Here is a 21230-nt window from a genome sequence, read left to right on the forward strand (position 1 = left end):
AAAATCTTACGCAGAATCTTTCTCTCAAATACTCCAAGCGTCGCTTCATCGGATGTTGTCATCGTCCACGCTTATGCTCCATACGTTAGAACGGGCATGATGAGAGTCTTTTAGAGTGTTAGTTTTGTTCGTCGAGAGAGGACTTTACTGCTCAGTTGCCTACTTAGTCCAAAGTAGCACTGGCTGGCAAGAGAGATTCTACGTTGGATTTCAAGGCTGACATCGGTGTTAATGCTGGTTCCTAAATACACGAAGTCTTTTACTACCTCGAAATTATAACTGTCAACAGTGACGTGGGTGCCGATACGCGAGTGCGCCGACTGTTTGTTTGAAGACAGGAGGTACTTCGTCTTGTTCTCGTTCACCGCCAAACCCATTCGCTTTGCCTCTTTATCCAGTTTGGAGAAGGCAGAACTAACAGCGCTGTTGTTAAGGCCGATGATGTCGATATCATCGGCATACGCCAACAATTGTACGCTCTTATAAAAAAAAATTAATTACTTTAGTATAAACCGAAAAATTAAACTAAAAATGGCATTTACGCAAACGCCAAAACATGCACATGAGCAGGTGTCTCCTAAATGTATGCTTTGATATTGATGCTGATTTGAAGAAACTTGTTAAGCAGCGGTTTAAGAATAATATACGATTATTTATATATTAGTAGATGCTTAGTTTTAAATATCAGCCATAAAAACCTTCATTAATGCATTTCATTAGCACTGCGTGGCGTAAAAGTTCTCTTAGAATACGTTAACGGTAGCATAAAACAGCTAACACTCTTAAATCAAATAACCGCATTTCACTGTATGGCAACCCTACTCTACTTAAAATATAAAAATCAATGTAATTGTGTTCTCCTACAAAATCTTCTAGAAGTATAACAACGCACTGATGCACTAATTACAACTAACTCAACTAACAGTTACTGTTAATTAACAAATTAATATTTTTACATATTTCCACTTGTAAATTTTAAACTAATTAATTTTCTTCTTTTTATGCTCTTTTCTTTCCTTTTGCTATGCCATGAATTTTGTGAATTCTAGAAAATGTTGGCTTGAATCCTCATTTGTTGGCATACGCCCACTGGACTCACCACAAACACCGGTCATCGAGAATACAGCAACAGCATTTAGTAGCGCTACCAACACCAACAACAGCGTCAGCAGCAGCCAGTACAACAACTACAATTATAATTACAATTACAATACGAATAATTCATCATCAAATACATTAACGGCAATAACAACACCAAATAGTGTTGGTGGCATTGGCATCACCACAGCGATCACCACAAATCCACATGTGTTACGCATGAACGGTCTTAGTATCGTTGGCGGTGGTGAGTCCACAATTATGATTTAGGCAACTAAGCGAATTCTTCATATTCAAATACATACATACATATGTAGCTATATATATAAATATTAATATTTAAACTTAAACGTATGAGCGATGAATTGAGATGCTTAAACTACCAGAAATACACACACACACACACAAATGCATTTGCATCAACACCTGTCAAACGGTCAGCCTTCTTTTGCATTAAATATTTACGCGCGAGTATGCAGCGCGTAAATATTCGCATAAGCTAACTTTTCTTATTGCAAAAATGTAGAGTAAAGAAAAAGTTTAGCTTGCAAATAGTTTTCGTTTGGTTGGTTTGGTAGTGTGAGCCGATTGGCGCAAAAAAACAAAAAACAAAACCGAGTTGAAAATAATAATCATAGTTGTTTAGCATTTTAGATGTCACCGAAAAAATATAATATAATAACATTTCATATAAACACACATACATATTAATAATTTGTAGCATTGCAAAAAAAAACAAAAGAAATTGTTAAACTTAGCAACTGCAATTAGCATGTAAACATTTAATTTTTACATCTTTAAGTGCACACAAATATATACATACGTATGCATTTGTTTAATTTTAAATTTAAAAATTTAATTTTTTTTTTTTCATATTACTAAAATTAGTTGACGGCATCCTTGTAAGCTACAGATGCTAAGAGTAAAGTAAAATACTAGAATCCAATAGCAGCTAATAACGCATTTTTAAAAATAGTTCGCACCACATCTTTTCGGTTTATGCAATAAGCACCAACTTTTTGTCTTATGTTGTTTTTAAAACATATACTCGATAACTTTTATGTTTATATATAAAAAATATATTTAAAATTGTATTTTGATTGTATCATTTGACCATAAATTTTACTTTAATTTCGATTTATTGTAAAAACTTCAAAAAAGATAACCAATGTTGCAATATTATATTTTAAAAAATACTTTTAAATTCGAAAAATTAAGAAAAAATCGCAAACCACTTTAAACGAAAAAATTTTATCATCCATTTGTTATGCTCAAAACATTGTTTACATACATATATTCGTTTATTATGTACCACTATTTCGTTGAGCTTTTAATTTAAATGTACTCGTAAATAGTTTTTGTAGTCGATATAAAATTACTTTGTATTAAATTTTAGTTGTAAAACTTATGATTTTCCTTTTTATAGCTTTTAAGTTTCGACGATGACAATTTACTTGCATACATACGCACATATATTACAAATTAAAACTTGTTTGTAAAACATATCATAAAAGTGAAATAAATACATATTTACGTCCGAAAAACAAAAGGATGAATCGTTTTGTAATGTCCATAGGTCATAAGGTAGTGAATAGAATAAAGAAGGCAGCGTGAAAAAATCTTTAACTTATAGAAGTTAAATTCTTGCACAATAAACTCAAAGAAAATGTTGTGTAAATGTGGCAGTTGCGGTGAATTGGGATATACCATAAAGCGTCTTGCAAAAGTGACGCCTTGTCAGTAGTGAATAATTCCTAGACGATACCCTTTTCATGACATCTTTCACATTAGGCAAGTAGACAGCTGTACAAGGGTCATTTGGAAAGTTCGTGCAAAAATAAAAACTACTTAATTGTTTGTGATAAACCTTTTTATTTTCCGCCACAGTCTCCCTTCGTTCACTCTTTCGTTTCTGGAAACGGAACTAAATGCGGAGCTAGCTCTGGAACTTCCAAACTTATGCTAGGACTTGGAATAGATAAACTATAAACTTTATTTATCACTCTCTAGAAAAGACTGCAAAATATTACCATTCAAGAATATTGCTTACAAAAGGCTCAACGTCCAGTTGCCTAGCATCTTGATGAAACCACAAATTACGATACTTCTCCGCCATTGGCCGCAAAAAGTTTTCAATCAATGTTCTGTAAGAAGCTCCTGAAATCGATTCCGGCTTTCATCCACCAGAAATATGGACCGATAACTCTAGTGGCCATAATACCGCACCAAACAGTACATTTAGATGGGTGCAACTGTTGTTTGTGTGTTGCCCTTGGATTTTCAGAGCTCCACAATCTACAGTTTTTTCCTAATCATGAAGACTGTGGGAACTGATCTGGAATTAAAATGTTGCCGATATTTACGCTGCGTTAAAACAATTGATCGTTGACAAGAATAGAAAAACTCGATAATTTTAACGCGTTGTGTTGTACTGTAGGGTTCCATAATAAATTTCCAAAAATTCAATTATAACCTACAAGAAGAGAAAAATAAATGTGTCAAAAAATAAAAAAGTTATTTGTGCTTAACATTAGTAGGTCTTATTTGGCCCACCCTGTACATAACAGTGGTAACACAATGGACACTAGAGGTATAAGTGAAACCTTTTTACAGATCAGCCAGCACTACCTAACCTCCTTTCGTCCAACGCTGCTCTAGTTTGTGAATCCCTTCTGAATAATAGAATTTGTTTAAGTCTGAAAAATAGTCATTCGTTTCAGCAATCAGCTCCTCGTTTGAATAAAATCTTTTTCCTGTCAGTCATTTCTTCAAATTTGGACACAATTTGCAGTCCGAGGGATCTGAGAGAGCCAAGTCTGTAGAATAAGGGGATGTGAAGCGAGTTGGAACCCTATTTCTATTAGTTTTGCGTCCACAAGGGTTAAAACGTGAGCTGCTGCGTTGTCGGGATGGAAAATAACTTTTTTTTAAATCACTCGACTTTCTCGATTCAAATGAATGCGCCAAACACACAGAAATACGCCGATCTGGCTGAAATTTGGTGTGTGCACTGCCAAGAGATGCTACCAACTCACAAATTAAATATAGGTACGATGCACTAGCAATTTTAAAATTTCTATATCAACCATTTCAAGCATAGAAGGCGCTAAATTTCTTCCCTTCTTGCCTTCTAGAAAACGATTTCAAAGTATTAATTTGAAGACTGCTCAGTAAGCTATTCATTGTAGATGCCTTTTGTGAATGGTGTTCAAGGACCAATCAATCACCACTACCATCAAATTATTTATAAATTTTACAGACTTCAATAATTTTTCAACTCTATATCGACTGCTTCAAAGTAATTTCGCTCAGTTAAAATACATTTATGCCACCATTTTCTACTATTCTCGAAATTGTTGTAAAACTAGATTTCCGAAATGATTACAGTTTACGCAGTTGTTTAATACTTTGAACCCCATCTAAGTTTTCTTAGGTTTCCACGGGGGACGGTAAGTAACTTGTCACTGTCAAATCTTTGCGCAGCCTTTGATCCCTTACCATACCAGAAAGCATTTGATTTAACTGACTCCTGAAGTGCCTTAAGATGTGTAAGTGCCTTAACTATAACTAAATGAAGGTTCCTCGAAATACAACGAAATACATTCTACGTTGGTCACTACGCCTAGAGTCGGGAGAATATTTCTTCAACACTTAAAACCCATACTAAATTACTTTCTATCATCTTCTGCATGCTCTCATTTGCTCTCACTTTTCACTAAATTTCATGCCTCACACCAAAATTGGTTTCAACCGCCGATTCTTGTTAGTTTTTCGAAAAATCCTCAAGAAGAATTGTATATAAAATTTCGTTTGCGCAAACTTCTAACTAATGTATGCATTTCTATACTCAGGTTACTAGTGCGTAGATATAAGTAATTATACAAAAGCTCTAGTAATTTACGCAAGAAATTAATTTACTAAAATTGAGCATCGAAATAAAAATCTGCAAACGAACGAACTCCATGAATTTTCTATTTTGGCTGAGTTTTAAAATAGACTAATTCGTTATTCTAAATAAAATTAAAAGCCAGCAGAATTAGCGAAAGGTTATTTGATTATAAGGAAAAAGAATGAAGAATTGAAGTTCATCGAAGCAATGAAATTTAATGTGCAATTTACAAGTCCAAATTTTCTCAAACTTTAATTAGCTATTCGGGCTTACATTAAAGAATTTGAGACCTCATTTTCCTATAAATTTAAATATGTACATACAGCTGCGTTCACAATAATAGCAGAGCGACATATTTATTTATTTCAGTCTACAGAGAGAAGTCATACAAACTAATATGATGTGGCCTTAGCAGCCAGTCATTGTTCCTATTTTTTCTTACCTTTTAAGTGGAATCATTATTTATAATATTATTCTTTTCAATAAATAAATAAATAAATAAAATTTACAAAAATATTAAATTAAAATTTCTTAATATTAACATTAAAATCTATAATATTGCTGTAATTATTACGCAATCAGGCACATCGCACAATAGGCTCATTCATTGAGTTTGTTAGTTGAATGAACAAACAAGCGATTATTTCGAACAGATGATACTGGCGGCGAAAAACGAGCGGTTATCGCGCCAATCAAAAAGTTTGGAAGAGATAAGTCAACTCATTGCAGTTAATGTTGCATTTGACAACACTTTAAACAAAAATGATTGAGAAATTTTAATTTAATTTTTTTAATTTTTTTTTTTTTTGTTTTTTGTTGTTCTACAAATGGAAGGACCTACAGTTTAAAGCCGACTCCGAACGTCAGATATATTTTCGAACCTTCGTTCTCTCTGAATTCCGAATGGTAGTGGCGCACCAACCCAATCGGCTACAGCGGCCGCCACTTTTGTTTTTACTAAATTAAAAACTAGCTTTTTGATTATTTTTAATTTTTTTATTTTTTTTTTTATCATAATAAAGTTTATACTACAACAAAGACCATACAAACCATAGTTTCAAAATTCAGTACAACATTAAAAATTCAACGAATTTACCTCAAAATTTCAAGGTTTTTTAGTAGAATTAGAATCTTTTACAATTTTTAGAAACATTTCGAGCTTGCAGTTTTACATCTTATTGAATTTTGCCAAATAAAGCGCAAGCTTGAAGTAGCTCAAAAATCGCTTTGATTTTTCACAATTTTTTTTACTGACGTTTTGAGATTTTCTCCATTGAAAAACAAATTTCGTACACTCGTTATATAAAAGAACACAAAAGAAAAGTCATCAAAAATCAACGAGAATTTTGAGTTACTCAAACTGGCGCAACATCATACCAAAATTGAATGATCTGCAAAGCTGCATACCCAGAACTATTCTAAAGATTCGTATAGAGGGCGTAAATGATTGCCTGAGACTTGAAGAGGACTTAAGAAGATTGGAAGCTAGGTAAAATGATAACTTCTTACTTCTTAATGCCGGTAAATGCCAGCAATTGTCCTTCAGTAGACGTTACGATTTATTTCGATTATAAGTTGGCCACTAACACCCTCACAAAATGTATGAAAAGAAAGATATTTACATCGAAAATGTCGTTTTCTAAATATACATATAGGCTCAATGATTGCCAAGTCTAGGCCTATGCTCGATTTTGTAGTAAGTGATTCAAATAAGCTCCAGAACAATTTTTTATTTTTCTCTTGCAAGCCTGAATATTACAGCATTATATGGGATCCATTCTATATGGGTTCATCTTTAAGAACTGAGAAGATTCAGAAACGTTTCACTAGATTTGCCATTTGTTCCGTTCGTTGGCCTTGTAGTTTGCTTACATATAAAAGTAAATTCCTTTTGTTAGCATTGCCAGCATTAGAAATGCGATGAAAAATTCCGTCGGTAATGTTTATAAAGGACATAGAAAGGAATCATATAAAATGCCATTTCTTACTGGAACTAATGCTTTCCAATAGTCCTACTTGCAATCTTAGACTCAGTAATATGTTCCATTCACCTCATCACAAGACCAAATTTATGCGTGAAGAACTGCGTACACGTAGCATGTATACGCCAGTCTAACCAATTTTGTAAAATTTTAGAAAGATTCTTCAACACACAAGAGTTAAAACAAAATGTCAAAACTTAATCTGGAAATACTCTTTTTGCATTGTGACTAATGTACCTCACCGTGTTGTTTATTTAAGCTGTAGTGCTAGAAATCTATTTGAGTTGAACTTTATTTGATGAATGAATGAAGAAATAAAAAGTTAGAAATATAAAGAAATTCTTGAATTTTTTAAAACTATGTAGTTTTTGTTGTAGTATAAATGTTAATGGTTAATGAAACATCTCATCATCGAATGTCAGGGGTTGCCGCATAGAAGGAAAAAGTTTTTAAACAAGTTCATGCTTATAGATGAAGACCTACAATAACTCCCTCAGAAGGAGCTGGTACGATTCATAAGCAAACTTAACAGTCAATAGACAGCATAGGGTGCACAATAGATCAATATGGTCGCAGTACTAAAGGCCCATACCTTAACCCTTTACTACCATTAGTATAAAGGTTAATACTATAAAAAAAAAGTAATTAAATAGTCAAAACTTTGCATAATGTCGCGCTGCAATTATTGTGAGCACAGGTGTACATATCAGGCCATCAGAAAAAAAACTCTACTTTTTCACAAGTTTCCTCTTTCTAAACAAATTCCATCAAACAATTTTAAAGGCATCATTCAGTTGACACTAAGTTTCACACTAACTGCCGCTCGAAAATCCTGCCATTAACTGAGCCCATAACAACTCTTTTTCACGCCTACATACACATGAACAAACGAGTGCTAATAAACTAACAATTGAAGCAAGGCATAGTTGTTAAAGAATGTCTGTTATTAATATAGGGTTTTTCAGTAAGAGCGCTTCAACTTTTGAACTTTTTTGAATAAAACACAAACGGTTTGACTTTTTTAACTAATTTTTTTTTTATTATCGAGTTTGAACATATACATTTAAGTATGAAATTCGATTTCTTTTGCATGACCACCGCGTGCACGTTTTACGAAGTCCAATCGTTGAACCCAATTTTCGACCACTCTTTTGCATAAATCGGCCGAAATTCCAGCAATTTCGCGTTCAATATTGGCTCTGAGCTCACAAATCGTCGCCGGCTTGTTACTGTAGACCAATGACTTCACATAACCCCAAAACGGGACGACTTGTTAAATGGACCGTAAAATGGCCGTAATGCTCTTAAAGTAGCAGCAACAGAACGATTATTTTCATAAAAAATTTGCACGATTTGCAATCGTTGCTCAAGTGTGTAGTGTTCCATGATGAAATGTATAGTAATGAAGTTTACAAATGACAAGCGAAAAATAAAAAATATTGCGTCGTTCGCCTTCCCTATCGGAAAAAAGTTGAAGCGCACCTATTGAATAACCCTATACATACAAAATGTTGTTAAACTCGTTTCACAAATCGAGTAAACCACACATGTCAACTTAAAAATACTAAATATAACGTAAAATGTTTTTTTTTTTTTCATTTTTTAACTTTCAATTTATATGATTATAATAAATGTATACTACAGAACTACAGACGAATCGTTATGATTTATTAATTCTTATAATTATTTTAACTTTAGAAGAGTCCATTTATTGTTTGTTTATGTTTTATTACTATATTGAAAACAAAAAAAAATTGTTCGCATTATTTATAACTGCTCACTGTTTTACATTTGTAATTAACCGCATCTGTTTATAAGCATAGCATTCGAAATATTTTCAACTATACTTAGTTAATTTTTATTTTGTGCTTAACCCGCAATTAATAAATACATACATACATATCATGAACTTAATATTTCGCAAATAATATTACACCTATTTAAAATATGAGTATATATGTAAACATGCCTTTATGATTTGTATACACAGTTATATGTATATGATTGTTACATACATACTTCTAAGTGCGCTGCTATATTTACATAGATACCATCTAATTTTTTTTTTTTGTTGTATTTATGTGTAAAAACTTTATATTATTATATATTACTTTATTAATAAAAATATTTTCATATGCCACATACAGATGACGCATGGTTGTATATGAAAGTTTTATGTCAATGTATTTTGTTTTTTTTTTATTTACAAATCATTGGTTTGTTATAAAATTTTGTTGAGCTAATAACTTGGTAAGGCAGATGAGTTAGTTAGATTGGGCCCCACGCTCCAAATTAGTCAGGACGAGGTCGACATGCCCATGCCCTTGGCAACATGTAAACTCCTAATAGACAGACACACAAATTCCAACTGGAAACATTTACAAACATGGGACGCACTAAGAGTCTACTTAAATTAAGTAGGAAGGATCTAAGAATCGTAGTAGGTGTCCTATCTGGGCACTGTCTTATAGAAAGACATGCCAGTAGATTAGGGGTACCATCCAATAACTATTATAGAAGCTGTCTGGATATAGAAGAGGAAAAGACAGTCGAACATCTTCAATGTGGGTGCATGGCTCTGTGTAGAAGTCGGTTGAGATTACTGGGACTCGCTTTTCTGGACACCACTGCAAATGTTGCAAATCTTCAACCAGTTAGTATAAGCAGCTTTTTAAAGGCCACTCAATGGTTGAGAGAGGACCAAGAAGAGTAATAATAGAATAGTTCCGGTGGTATCACAAGGGGTCTCTAGCTGGCCTAGCTGCGTCGAAGGACAGCCACTTTACCTAACCTTACCAAATCTAATAATTTATCTATCATCTATTTTTACTAAATAAGTTATTTTACCGAAGAATGGAAATGTCGAAGCATAAAAATTAAAAAAAATGTTTACCACTCCGCAAACCAGTGGTTGAAAAGAAAATCTTCTGATAACAATCAGCAATTATTCGGAGGTGACGTACGAGCTACGCAAGAGTTACCATCATATTGCATCCTCAGAAACGCAAGGCTATTTTTCCGACTTGGACAAATCCTATTATTCGGAAGGTATCAACCGACTATAACATCTTTGGACGTAGTGTATAAGCCTAAAAGGAGAATATGTCGAAAAATAAAAAAGTTCCAGACTTTTCAAACGACACTCATATACCACTACAAGAGGTTGTCTTCAAAATTTATTGGGTGGATATAAGGAGGTGTCCCTTGTCTCTGTCCCAGTCAGCTCAGCATGCGTTGGGCGATATCACTAACATGCGCGATTGTAGAGTTGCTCTGATCACAGGTGATTCAGAAGCGACCAAAGCCACTACTCGAATTAATGATTGGCATCTTAATTTATTAAGCTGTTCAATGGGAATCCATGAGGCTAGTCTCAAAATAATTTTGAGTTCCTTATGCGCTAGTTATCTGCAGCCTGTTGAGACGCAATCAATCATCTCAGCACTCATTTAGTCTTCAGCTGCACTGCACCATGTGTCTTAGATTCAGACATGAACTATTCTCCATACATTTTTGTTGGATGATGCTGAAGGCACAATTCTTGGGCTGATATAATTACGAGTTTTTTCTATGTGCGAACCTAAAGTTTTGTGTCACGTCCGAACGGCAGATGGTAAATTTTATGAGGAGCCTTTTCATGGCGGAAATATACATAGAGGTTTGCCATTGCCTCCTAGGATGATATTAGAAAAAAGCATTTTCTATCATAATTTGTGTGTTTCCACAATGAGTTTCGAACCCGAGCTCTTCCGAATGATAATCACGCACAAACCATTTCACTACGGCAGCCGCGGTTATTTCTATAGCGCAATATGTCACGGCACCGAAGATTCAGGTGTCTTAGCAGTCACTTTTTTACTCTGCCTGAGGAACTAAGAGCCATGTATTTGAGCTGCCGGTAGAAATTTCCAATTAGCAGAGAACATTTCATCGTCTAACATTCCTAGCTCTCTCTTTTGTTTCGGGTTTGGCAATTGTTGTAAGGATTAGGCTAATATCAGATTGATCTATTTTGCGCTCCTATGCTTAATTTAAACTATTTATTATTGCAAGGAATCGCATCAGCTCCTTAGGAGGGATCATTTGTAAGTTTTCATCCTCTAATAGGTACGAGCCCAGGATTCTGGTTCTTCTTCACAATAGGTGATTAAGTATTCCATGAACTCCTCTTCATCACGACAGAACCTGCATAAACTAGCGCTAGATAGTCAATTGAATTGAAATGTTTATTGCGGGCAAAGTGCCCTGTAAGTGCTACACAGAGTAATCTAAGGCCTTTTTATCCAGGCTTAGAGCAGATTTTGCTCTGTTGGTATTAAAGTTCAGGAACTTTTTGGACTGATTAAAGCCGTTTGTGCCATTCCAGTATTCCCTGGTTTTTATTTGGATCAATTTTTAGGTTGTTTTTGTTAAAGCCGAAAAATGGGGTTGGTACAATAAGTGATGTGGGTTTAAAAGTGAAAAATTAAACGACCTCCTTTTACCAGTCCAACTGAGGTCCCACCTTTTCGGGGGCGACCATCTAACTTTACTTTATTTGATTTACGTTTGCATTATTTTGTTATTACTATTGGTCTCATTTGTGTCTATTGGTCCATTTGGTTTTTTTTTCGATATTTTTTATATGAAGCTTCAGTCACATCATCTTGAATAGCTTAGTGGCACTTGTAGATTTTATAACTGAATATTTTTAGCACTTTTAGCTTTTGAACACTGGTCTATTCACCATATGCACTTAGAGCTCATAAGTACTTCATGTTTTTTTAAGGCTAACTTTCCTTCACATCATTTCTCATAGAAATTAGTTGCATTTCAGTGGCTATATTACAAATTTTCTTTACCGCTTTCCTAGAAACACCCTTTCCACGCTTCAAACTACTCCCACCACTTAGCGTTTCCCTTCTTCCTCACGTATTTACTTGCGATAACAGTACGAAAATTCTCAATGTAATAATTAAAATTCGAGTTCTTTCAAATTATTTTTAAAATACTTTTTACAAATTAATGAAAAAGAAAATAGAGCAAATTCTCATTGAAGCAGTCATCTTTAGTACTCTGGCGCTACATACACAAATGTATTTCATATATTGCTAACGTTTATTATTGATAGTAGAATATTTTTTAGTCAAATTTAGTTAAGCATAATTTAAGGCTAGAAACTGTAATGATTTCCAAAGAAAATCAAGCAAACATTTTTATAAATATGCGTTTTGTATTCTTGTTTCTTTTTCTTTTTTCACACAAACATTACTATTCCCATGAATTTCAAAAAAACAAAATTCAAATTTCGAAACATGCATCAACTAATGGCGATCGACAAATATGCAACACATTTTATGAAAAAAAAAAAATATAAACCTAATTAACCCAAACCTTACCCATCCTTCACATCCAAATAACAAATAAAACAAAACTCATTTTTAAAAACTTTCTGCCATTAAAAACGAAAAACAAACCGTATCGAATATCTTAAATTTAGCGCCAGAACGCTCGTTGAGCACCGCATCGCTAGAAGATGTCTTAGCCTCACTATTAGGACTGCCATCGTCGTCAGCGTCAAGTGGTGGAGTGCAGGGCGTGAACGTGGGCGCTGGTGCGGGTGCAGGTGTAGGCGCTAGCGTCGGCGTCGGCGTCAACGTCAACGCGGGGCCATCCTCCACAAGTGAACCGTACGCTAGGTCCACGACGACAGGTATGAACCTGTAAGTTTTGTTCCATCACAAAAATATACTCGTACATACTCGTATATACACATTTACCTACAATCCACCCATATATTCAAGTTCATGATCGTGCAAATAACCATCAGCGGAAACATTAAGACTAGACAGAAAATAACAAAAAAAAAATTTTAAAAAATGTGTATTTATGCAGTGTTTCCATTAAGTGGCGTACTCGTACAATCATAAAAAGTTCGAATGATATTTTAAAATTTGTATTATAAAGAAACGTTTTCGATTTGTTATCATTGTGTTGCTTTCTATGTGTTAAGTAATACTTTACTATAGTGATTTATACTTAAAAAAATATATAATCAATTTATAACTTGTCTTTTATTTGTTTTGTTTAAATCAAAGTATATGAACAAATATTTAATGTACAAAAAGAAAAGAACTTTGGAATGTAGTTTTTGATATTTTAATTTTTAGGAGTAACTACAAAAATATCTGAGTTATTATTAAGTACTTAAGGAGTTTGTTAAAAAGTACTTAACGAGTTTGTTAAAAAGTACAGATGTTTAATATTCAAGCGATAATAAATTTTGATCGTTTATTTTTTGCTATGATTTTTCGAATTGATTAAAAATATGATTTCTTATTAAGGGGTAGGCATTTGAATGGCAGACGAATCTCCGATTTAGTCCAGCAAAAGGTGGTTTATTTATTTATTGACATGAAATATAATTATAACTGGTTATATTGCGCAATCAAGGCAACTAGCAGAAAAAGATAATGGCCTGCAAAAGCTTAAAAAATAGAATTTCAAACAGTCTTGGTGCTCCGCCCATGCCTAGGTGCATTAAAACTGAGACCGAGTGGAAATAACAAAAATTTAAAATAAAATTATAAATAAAGGGTCTTTCACAAGTGACGCCTAGATATCAATGGTAAATATCTTCTGGATGGTACCTACTTTTTTGTACTATCTTTGACATTTGTCAACTAGACAGGTTGACAATTTCAACTATGGATGCCAAGTGTGTTAAAATTATAAAAAAAAGTAATTCGCAAGTGACGCCTAAATGTCAGTAGTGAGTAGTTCCTAGGCCGTACATTTTTTACGTCATCTTTGACATGTGTCATTTAAGGGGTGGTAAAATTTCAAGGGCCGATGTTGAATGTGAACCACACCTAAACGTCAACGACACCGTTGGACTTCTTTCTTTGGGATTATTTGAAGAAAAGGTGTAAGTCGATAAGCCACCAACAATTCAAGAGCTATAGAGATAATTCGGCACATTAACGGCATAGAACCTTAATTATGCCTCAGCGTCATCGAAAATTTGGACCACCGGATGGAGGTATGCCGGCGAAGCCACGGCGACCATTTGGCCGATATTTTATTCCATACGTAATTGAGCTATATCAGTATTATCATAATAAAGAGAATTGACAATAATTTCTTAAAAAAATTGTACTTTATTCAAAATCAACACGGGCCCTAGAAACTTAACCACCCTTTATAAGAGATTCTCATAAAAGTAGATTATCTACTTTTTCAAGCTTAACTCCCAATCCGTAATTAAAAAGAAAGATTGCTCATACAAAATTTCTCTCCCTAAATCCGGGATTATAAACTAATCTCTGATTATGAATATACTTTTTAATGCATCGATAATTATTATTACGAATGTAATGAGAAACGTCAATGTAAAAACTTAATAAAATGGACATAGGAAAAGAAAAGACATAGTTCCAATAAAATATTTGTTAGATATTAATTCTGCATTTATATTACAGAAAAAAGTGTGTGTCAAGAGACGCTTCCATCTGTTATTGCTTATTATAAAATGTAATATCGAATTTCGCATACGTATTAATGTCATAATTTTTTGCAACCACAGTAGGCATCGTTTACGGATTTTCTCCAACTGTCTATTAAAATAAAAAAAGAAAAAAAAATTGCGAAATAAAATTAAGCATTGCTTCTCCTTGTCTTTTCTTCATATCGTTAATAATAATTGAACTAACAAAAAACACTAAAATATTCCCCCAAACTAATTTTTCTGAAGAAAATCCTTTCAGGACAGTCTTGACAGCTGAATGCTAGTTGTGCAGCTAATCTGCCAAATGTGAACGAGTAGATTAATTTTTGTGGATTTATTGCTAATCATTGCATATGTGAACGTATTTTTAGACAAGTGGACAATTTTAACCATGGATAGCTACACGATGTAATGCGTTAAAATTATTAAAACTTGTTATGGAAATGATCGATCTTTAATAACAAAATAACGCAAAATTCGGGATTTGTGATTTCTTTGGTGGAAATAATCATCCGAATGAGTCGACAACTCAAAGTTTGGTGCAAAAATTTCAAGAAACTGGCTCTGTTGAGGATAGAAAAAGAACTGACAGACCAAAAACTGGAAGTTCTGTTGAGAATACTTCAGCTGTAGCGCAAAAGTGTCGCTGACCAACCTTCAACAATCGATATCTCGACGTGCTCAAAAATTAGGCATTCATGAATCGACTGTGTGACGGCTTTTAGCTGTAGACGTACTCAGGGTGGACATTTAAATGATGTAATTTTTTATATATAATTGTTACAAGCTGCTTTGAACGAAAATAGTGTAACCTGAAAGACTCTACATTTTTACATGTTTTATTTCAAAACATCTAGGCGCACCTTTTGAAATACCCTTTATAACTGGCACTATATATACCACAGATGCAAATTTATTCGGCTTTTATGATCCCAGAATTGTCGGGATGTCGTTCTTGCAAATTTGTGATTTCGGGATAATCATAGGATTCATTATTTTATAACAACTTTTTTGGAAAAAATTGCTGCAATATTGTTTGAGAAGCTAATAAACAATAAATAAATGTGTTTGAGAAGCTAATAAACAATAAATAAATGTGTTTTAGATGCAAATCTGTCCTAAGTACTTGAAAACCAAAAAATTTTCTTGTCAGATGAATCCAAGTTTGTCAAAAACATTTTCTTTGTATACTTCTTTTTCTTCTTATGACTAAATACTATTTTACCCTTTTTTGGATAAAGAAAAAGATTTTTTTATTATTTTTTTTTTTTTAATATTCTTATAACAGCTTTTAAAATAATTTGCAAATATTTTTTTTTTGATACGAGAAGTCGTAAATTCGAAACTTTATCAAGCAGTTATTTTTAGCTGTCAGGGCTTGGTTCAAATTCTATTGATGTTTTATTTTACTTAATCAATAAAAAAAAATCGGGCTCTTCAACTAACATTTAAAAAGCAAATTGGACGCAAAAAAAAAAAATATTTCAATAATTTTAAAATCGAAATATCGAAAACGGTTTAGTTGTGGCCACGTGCCATGTAACGAAATTGATCAGAAATTACCTATAAATTAATGCCCTCAAGTACCTGGGACGACTTTCCTGGTAACCATGTATGCTTTTGTATTTAAAGTGAAAATTATTTCAAAACTTACACCACAAAAGGCTGTATTTAAATGTATACTCACTTAATAATACTTCAGCGTGAAAATATTTGACAAAACAACTTAAGGTATATTGAAAAATATCGATGAAAAAAATTTAAGAACGTAGGCGAAGTCTTTGGACTGCGTTTTGTGCGAAACAAAGACTGGTTTCAACTTATTCATTTTATTATTTGTATATGAACATACCTGAAAATGATAGCCATCCACTCACATTATTTAAACATTTTTTGCTACAACACTAATATTAATATAACAGTTATTTGAAGAGTTGAGCATTGGACACAAAAACACAGCTGATTTTTAACATAAAGGTGTTGTAAACGCGAAGGTCTTTTCAATGCTGCCTTTTTGCTAGAAGAGGGAATTTTTCTCTCCCCATTTCACATGCTTCGTAAGAGATTCCAAGTACCGAGATTTCTGGCATTTATCACAGAAATTCCATTATCCCGGGATTGACATCACTGGTATATACCTATGAAACCCGTTTTTTTAATATTAATATTCACTTCTTTTATTCGAAAATAATATAAAATATTTTACGCAAGAAAACCCTTGTTATTGCGAGCCGTCCAGGCATCGAGTGCTGCTCTGTTGCTGATGAGTGTCCCATTTGACTTGTTTTAGTCAAATAATCTAACCAAATGGAGCTGGTTTGTTATTTGGTGGATGTCGCAAGCGACCACATTTCACATTATGAGCCAATTTGAAAACAGTAACAAAAGAGACCTGGAAGTGGCTGTGGCTGCTAAACTGTAAAACTTCGGTTTGCTACAGCTACAGATTTTACACATCTACACACTTATCATTTACATATCTATGGAAACTCGGAAAGGCCTTTGGCAAGATTGCATTTAGGTCATGTGAAAAACCTGGCTCAAATAATGGCTTAAAAGTGGCACATTATGTTCTGTGCTATTTTCTATTTCTCTCCACAATGACTGCATAAGTCAAGGCCCCACTTTACCATTTGATCTTCCTGTTATCTCTTAGTTCGTTGAATCTTTCCACTCATTCAGAGATGAGCCCTTGCCGGCTTCATATCCGGCAAGAGTACCTTCGACTTCATAGTAGACATAACGTAGACATAACGTTATAGCCTTAACCGACATTAGTCGATTAGTCATGCCGTAATCATACACAGTTGATATTGAAGTAGAATTAATGACAACATTTGCATCAAGCCAATTAATTCATCGTCGTTCATTTCAAATATTCAAATTTGTATCGCAAATATCAAAATAAATGTAAAGTATTTCCCAGCTGCTTACGGGTTAGGGCTAAAGTACGGCAGCACTAATTTCAGCTATATATATATCGAAAATGAGAACTTGTGCAGGAGAGAAAACGCCAAGTAATATCAATTACGAAGCTCATGAGCAAATTTTCGACTTTTTTTAATCAACCAACAACCCTATCAGTTCGCCTTGCGATAGAGGCCCGTTATTGAAAAAGCCAATTTTTTTTTTATTTATTTTTATTAATTTTATTTACTTCTTATAATACATCATCTCTTAAAAATTTCTTTGACAGCATCCTATTACCAGCGTATATGTTTGGTTAAAGATTCCTCGTCGCTGCCTCCTCGATTGCCCATTCCTGAATCAGTAGTATATATCAGCGCAATCACAGAATGGGTTGTTGTTGTGAGGATCGATCGTTGTTTCCTCGCTCGGGTGTAAGTTCGTTGATGGAAGTGGATTGCAGTAAATGTCCGGTTCTCCAAGATGGTTTACGAATTCAACCTTTTTCTTACTGCCCACCTTGTTTGTTGCTAGTTCTTCTTCTTCTTCTTCTTCTTCTTCTTCTTCTTCTTCTTCTTCTTCTTCTTCTGACAGCGGAGCTGCACATTCTTCACAAATAGAAGAATCATCCTCATCCGAAGTGTGTGAATTCCATTCATCCTCATCTGAAGTGTGTGAATGCTCTTCATCCTCATCCTCATCTGAAGAGTACTCCTCAAGCGGCATTGCCTCCCAATTGACAGGCGATACGAAACTCCATATCTTGGAGAAGAGCTTTCTCCAAAAGCCATGAAATTCCGATGATGATTCAGAGTCTGAGGATGAAGAACTAGTATGGTACTCGTCAGTCATTGCTGATATGACATATTTCATTACTTTATAATAATTTGATGTTTTCACTTTTCCTGCGATAGCAGTTGTTTTGCTTACAAACTTTCGTTTGCTAATGATGACTCCTGTGACAGGCTCGCCTTTTATTAGCTGTAGAATATTTCCTTAGTTACCACAATGTTGACGCGCGCCAATCACAGTTCACCTAAATTGTAACTACCTCGCCGAATATGCGAATTCGAAGACTTTCGCCACATAAATTTTAAGCATGACTAATTGAGGATCCTTTTTGTTAGTTAGGCCCTGTACAGTTAGTCTTACATTAAACTATGCTGACCTGCCTACCAGCGGCACACCAGTTCACCACTGTGTGGGCGAACCCATTCACGTAAAACAAAAGGATATTTGGTGTTCCGCGATCGCTGAAAAATATTTATGCACACGTGCGGATATTTTTGAGTAGGATAAATGATGAATAGCTTCAGCAAAAGTATAGAGCACATACACATATATATATTTATATATCCATATATAGATATGTATGTATGTGTTAAGGTTAGGTTTGTCCCATTATTGTACGCATTGTTTTTCTGCGAAGCGCTCGTTAAACCTGTTAATGCAACTTCAAGGCTGAATGGATTAAATATTCGTTGAATGAAGGATGTTTAAGAATTGCATTTATTGGTATTTTCATAGATGCACATAAAATAATTACTAGGGATTTCTAGAACATGAGTAAACTAAAAAGTACAGGTTGCTCAAAAAATATGAAATGGAATTTTTGCAAAAATAGTTTGAATAGAAAGTACAGTTAAGTAATTTTCAGTAATATTCAAAGTAAAAAATAGTTCACTTATTTAAAAACAAGAAATACGAGAGTCACATACGAGGGTCGTTCAAAGAGTCCGTGCAAAAGTAAAAATTACTTAATTGCTTGGGGTAAATCTTTTTATATTTTTCGACACAGTCCCCTTTTAAATTCATACACTTCGGTCAACGCTGTTCTAGTCTGTTGATCAATTCCGAATAAAAGGATTTGTCCACGACTGAAAAATAGCCATGCGTTTCTGCAATTACCTCCTCGTTTCAATAAAATCTTTTTCTCGCCAGCCATTTTTTCGAATTGGGGAACCATTAGTAGCCTTAGAAATCCTAGGAAGCCAAGTCTGAAGAATTGGACGAATGTGAAACGAGTTGGAACCCTATTATAAACAATGCAAAAATATCTCAAGACAAGTAATGAAATTAAAATTTCAAACAGTCGACCCAAGAAACACCGAGAGCAACAATACAGCATTTGTCGATCAGTCATGCTGTACCCATAAACAGTTGATATTGAAGTGGATTTAGTGACAACATTTGCATCAAGTCAATTAATTTTTCTTAGTAGATATATGATGGGCCATGTAACATTTGCTTTTTGAATCGGCCATAAAAAAAAAACTAATCAATATTTTTTTCAAACTTTTTTTTTTATTTTGAAGATTGAGCATTGTCATTTATGAATGAAAAATAATATCGTTCAAATGATTGCCACGACTGGCTTTACAGTAGGCCATTCGATCAACCCAATTTTTAAGCACATTTTCGATTGTTTGGGCTCCAATTTCATGAATGGCAACTTCGATTTCGTGTTTTAAAGCATCAATCGTCTCTAGATGGTTCGCATAGCATTTGTCCTTAACGGCTCCCCACAAAAAATAGTCCAACGGGCTTAAATCACAGCTCCGAGGCGGCCAATTGATATCGGAATTTCGGCTGATTATTCGGAAGAAGACTCACCACTTTGGGAATAGGTTTTCAATATTTCCCAATTTTGTTCAAGCGTATAGCGTCCCATTTCGTAAATGTTAAACCTTTAAGTAAATTATGAACACATTTGACATGTCATTTGTGTCACCATTCTCAAAAAATTAGGTGGTTCAAAAAGCAAACGCTATATGGCCCACTCTGTACATTTAAAATATTCAAATTTGTATCACAAATATCAAAACAAATGTAAAGTATTTCCCAGCTGCTTACGGTTACGAGGAAACACCAAAGTTCCATAGATACTTACGGTTGAATATGGCGTTATGGTGCGGCGCCTATAATCGTTTACAGTGATGCCCATATGTTTGATCAGAACAGCTGATTGCTATGGTTATGGTCATGGCTAAGTTGTGGCACCACTAATGGTGCTCACACTCACCAACGTAAACGTACGTTCCGTGCCAGCTGACGCGATCAAACTAATGAGAGCTCCATGTATTTTAAATGAACACTCGTCATCGTTCCCTTACGACGGTATCGTGTATCGTGGATGTACGTGAATGAACAACTTTGAATGTTCCTTAAAAACGTGTCAGCTCATTCCTCTCTCACCACACAGTGTTGCCAAACACTATATTTGAAATCGTTAACGAAATAAACTTATAAAAGTTAAAATTTTTATGAAAATAATTTACAAACTATGCTTAATAATGTTAGTTATAGATAAATGAACTGTTTGCATTTGTTGGTTTTTGACTTTGGTTTATTATACAATGGAAATCGATACAACCAAAGACAAACCCACACAAACCGATGTATTGTGCAAATATGTAACCAAAGGACACTAGCTGTCTACGGTCACAAGTTTTGTTCAATTTTGTGTATCTCACGGGATTACAGGGACTACGGTGGCATCGGTGAGAGTGGACACAATCATGCATACTTTAGTTTGAAATACCTTCATGCGTGTGAGTAGGAGTCTCGTGAATTATGCCATAAGGTTGTATGTTCGGATACGAAATACGTGAACTAAAATATTTCTAACTGCGATTACTTCCCTTTCCGGTATAATCGGTATATCGGATGTATGATATATCTCATGCAGAGACGTATTATGACTGCAATATTAAAATACTTAAAAGTGTGTATTAAATAATTGTATGAAATATTGCGGCTTACGGTTTGTAAGACTAATTTCATAACCATATACAAGTTCCTTTAACTCTGCTTAGAGCCAATTGCATAACCAGCAAATCAAAAGTTCATAGCTTCTATACCATCTTTA

General features: G+C 34.1%; 1 protein-coding gene across 2 annotated transcripts in view; it reads left to right on the top strand.

The window, feature by feature from the left end:
* The window catches only part of LOC128862741 (uncharacterized), a 56434-nt gene that overhangs the window by 28041 nt on the left and 7163 nt on the right, over window positions 1-21230 (top strand). The window contains exons 4-5 of one of the 2 annotated variants that reach the window (XM_054101444.1): window positions 1050-1345; window positions 12449-12661. In XM_054101444.1, coding sequence (XP_053957419.1) covers window positions 1050-1345; window positions 12449-12661 — 509 coding nt within the window. The remainder of the gene's footprint in view (window positions 1-1049; window positions 1346-12448; window positions 12662-21230) is intronic. The other variant, XM_054101445.1, reaches the window with a different exon arrangement.

The sequence above is a fragment of the Anastrepha ludens genome, chromosome 5, assembly GCF_028408465.1.
Source record: "Anastrepha ludens isolate Willacy chromosome 5, idAnaLude1.1, whole genome shotgun sequence".
NCBI classification, from domain to species: domain Eukaryota; kingdom Metazoa; phylum Arthropoda; class Insecta; order Diptera; family Tephritidae; genus Anastrepha; species Anastrepha ludens.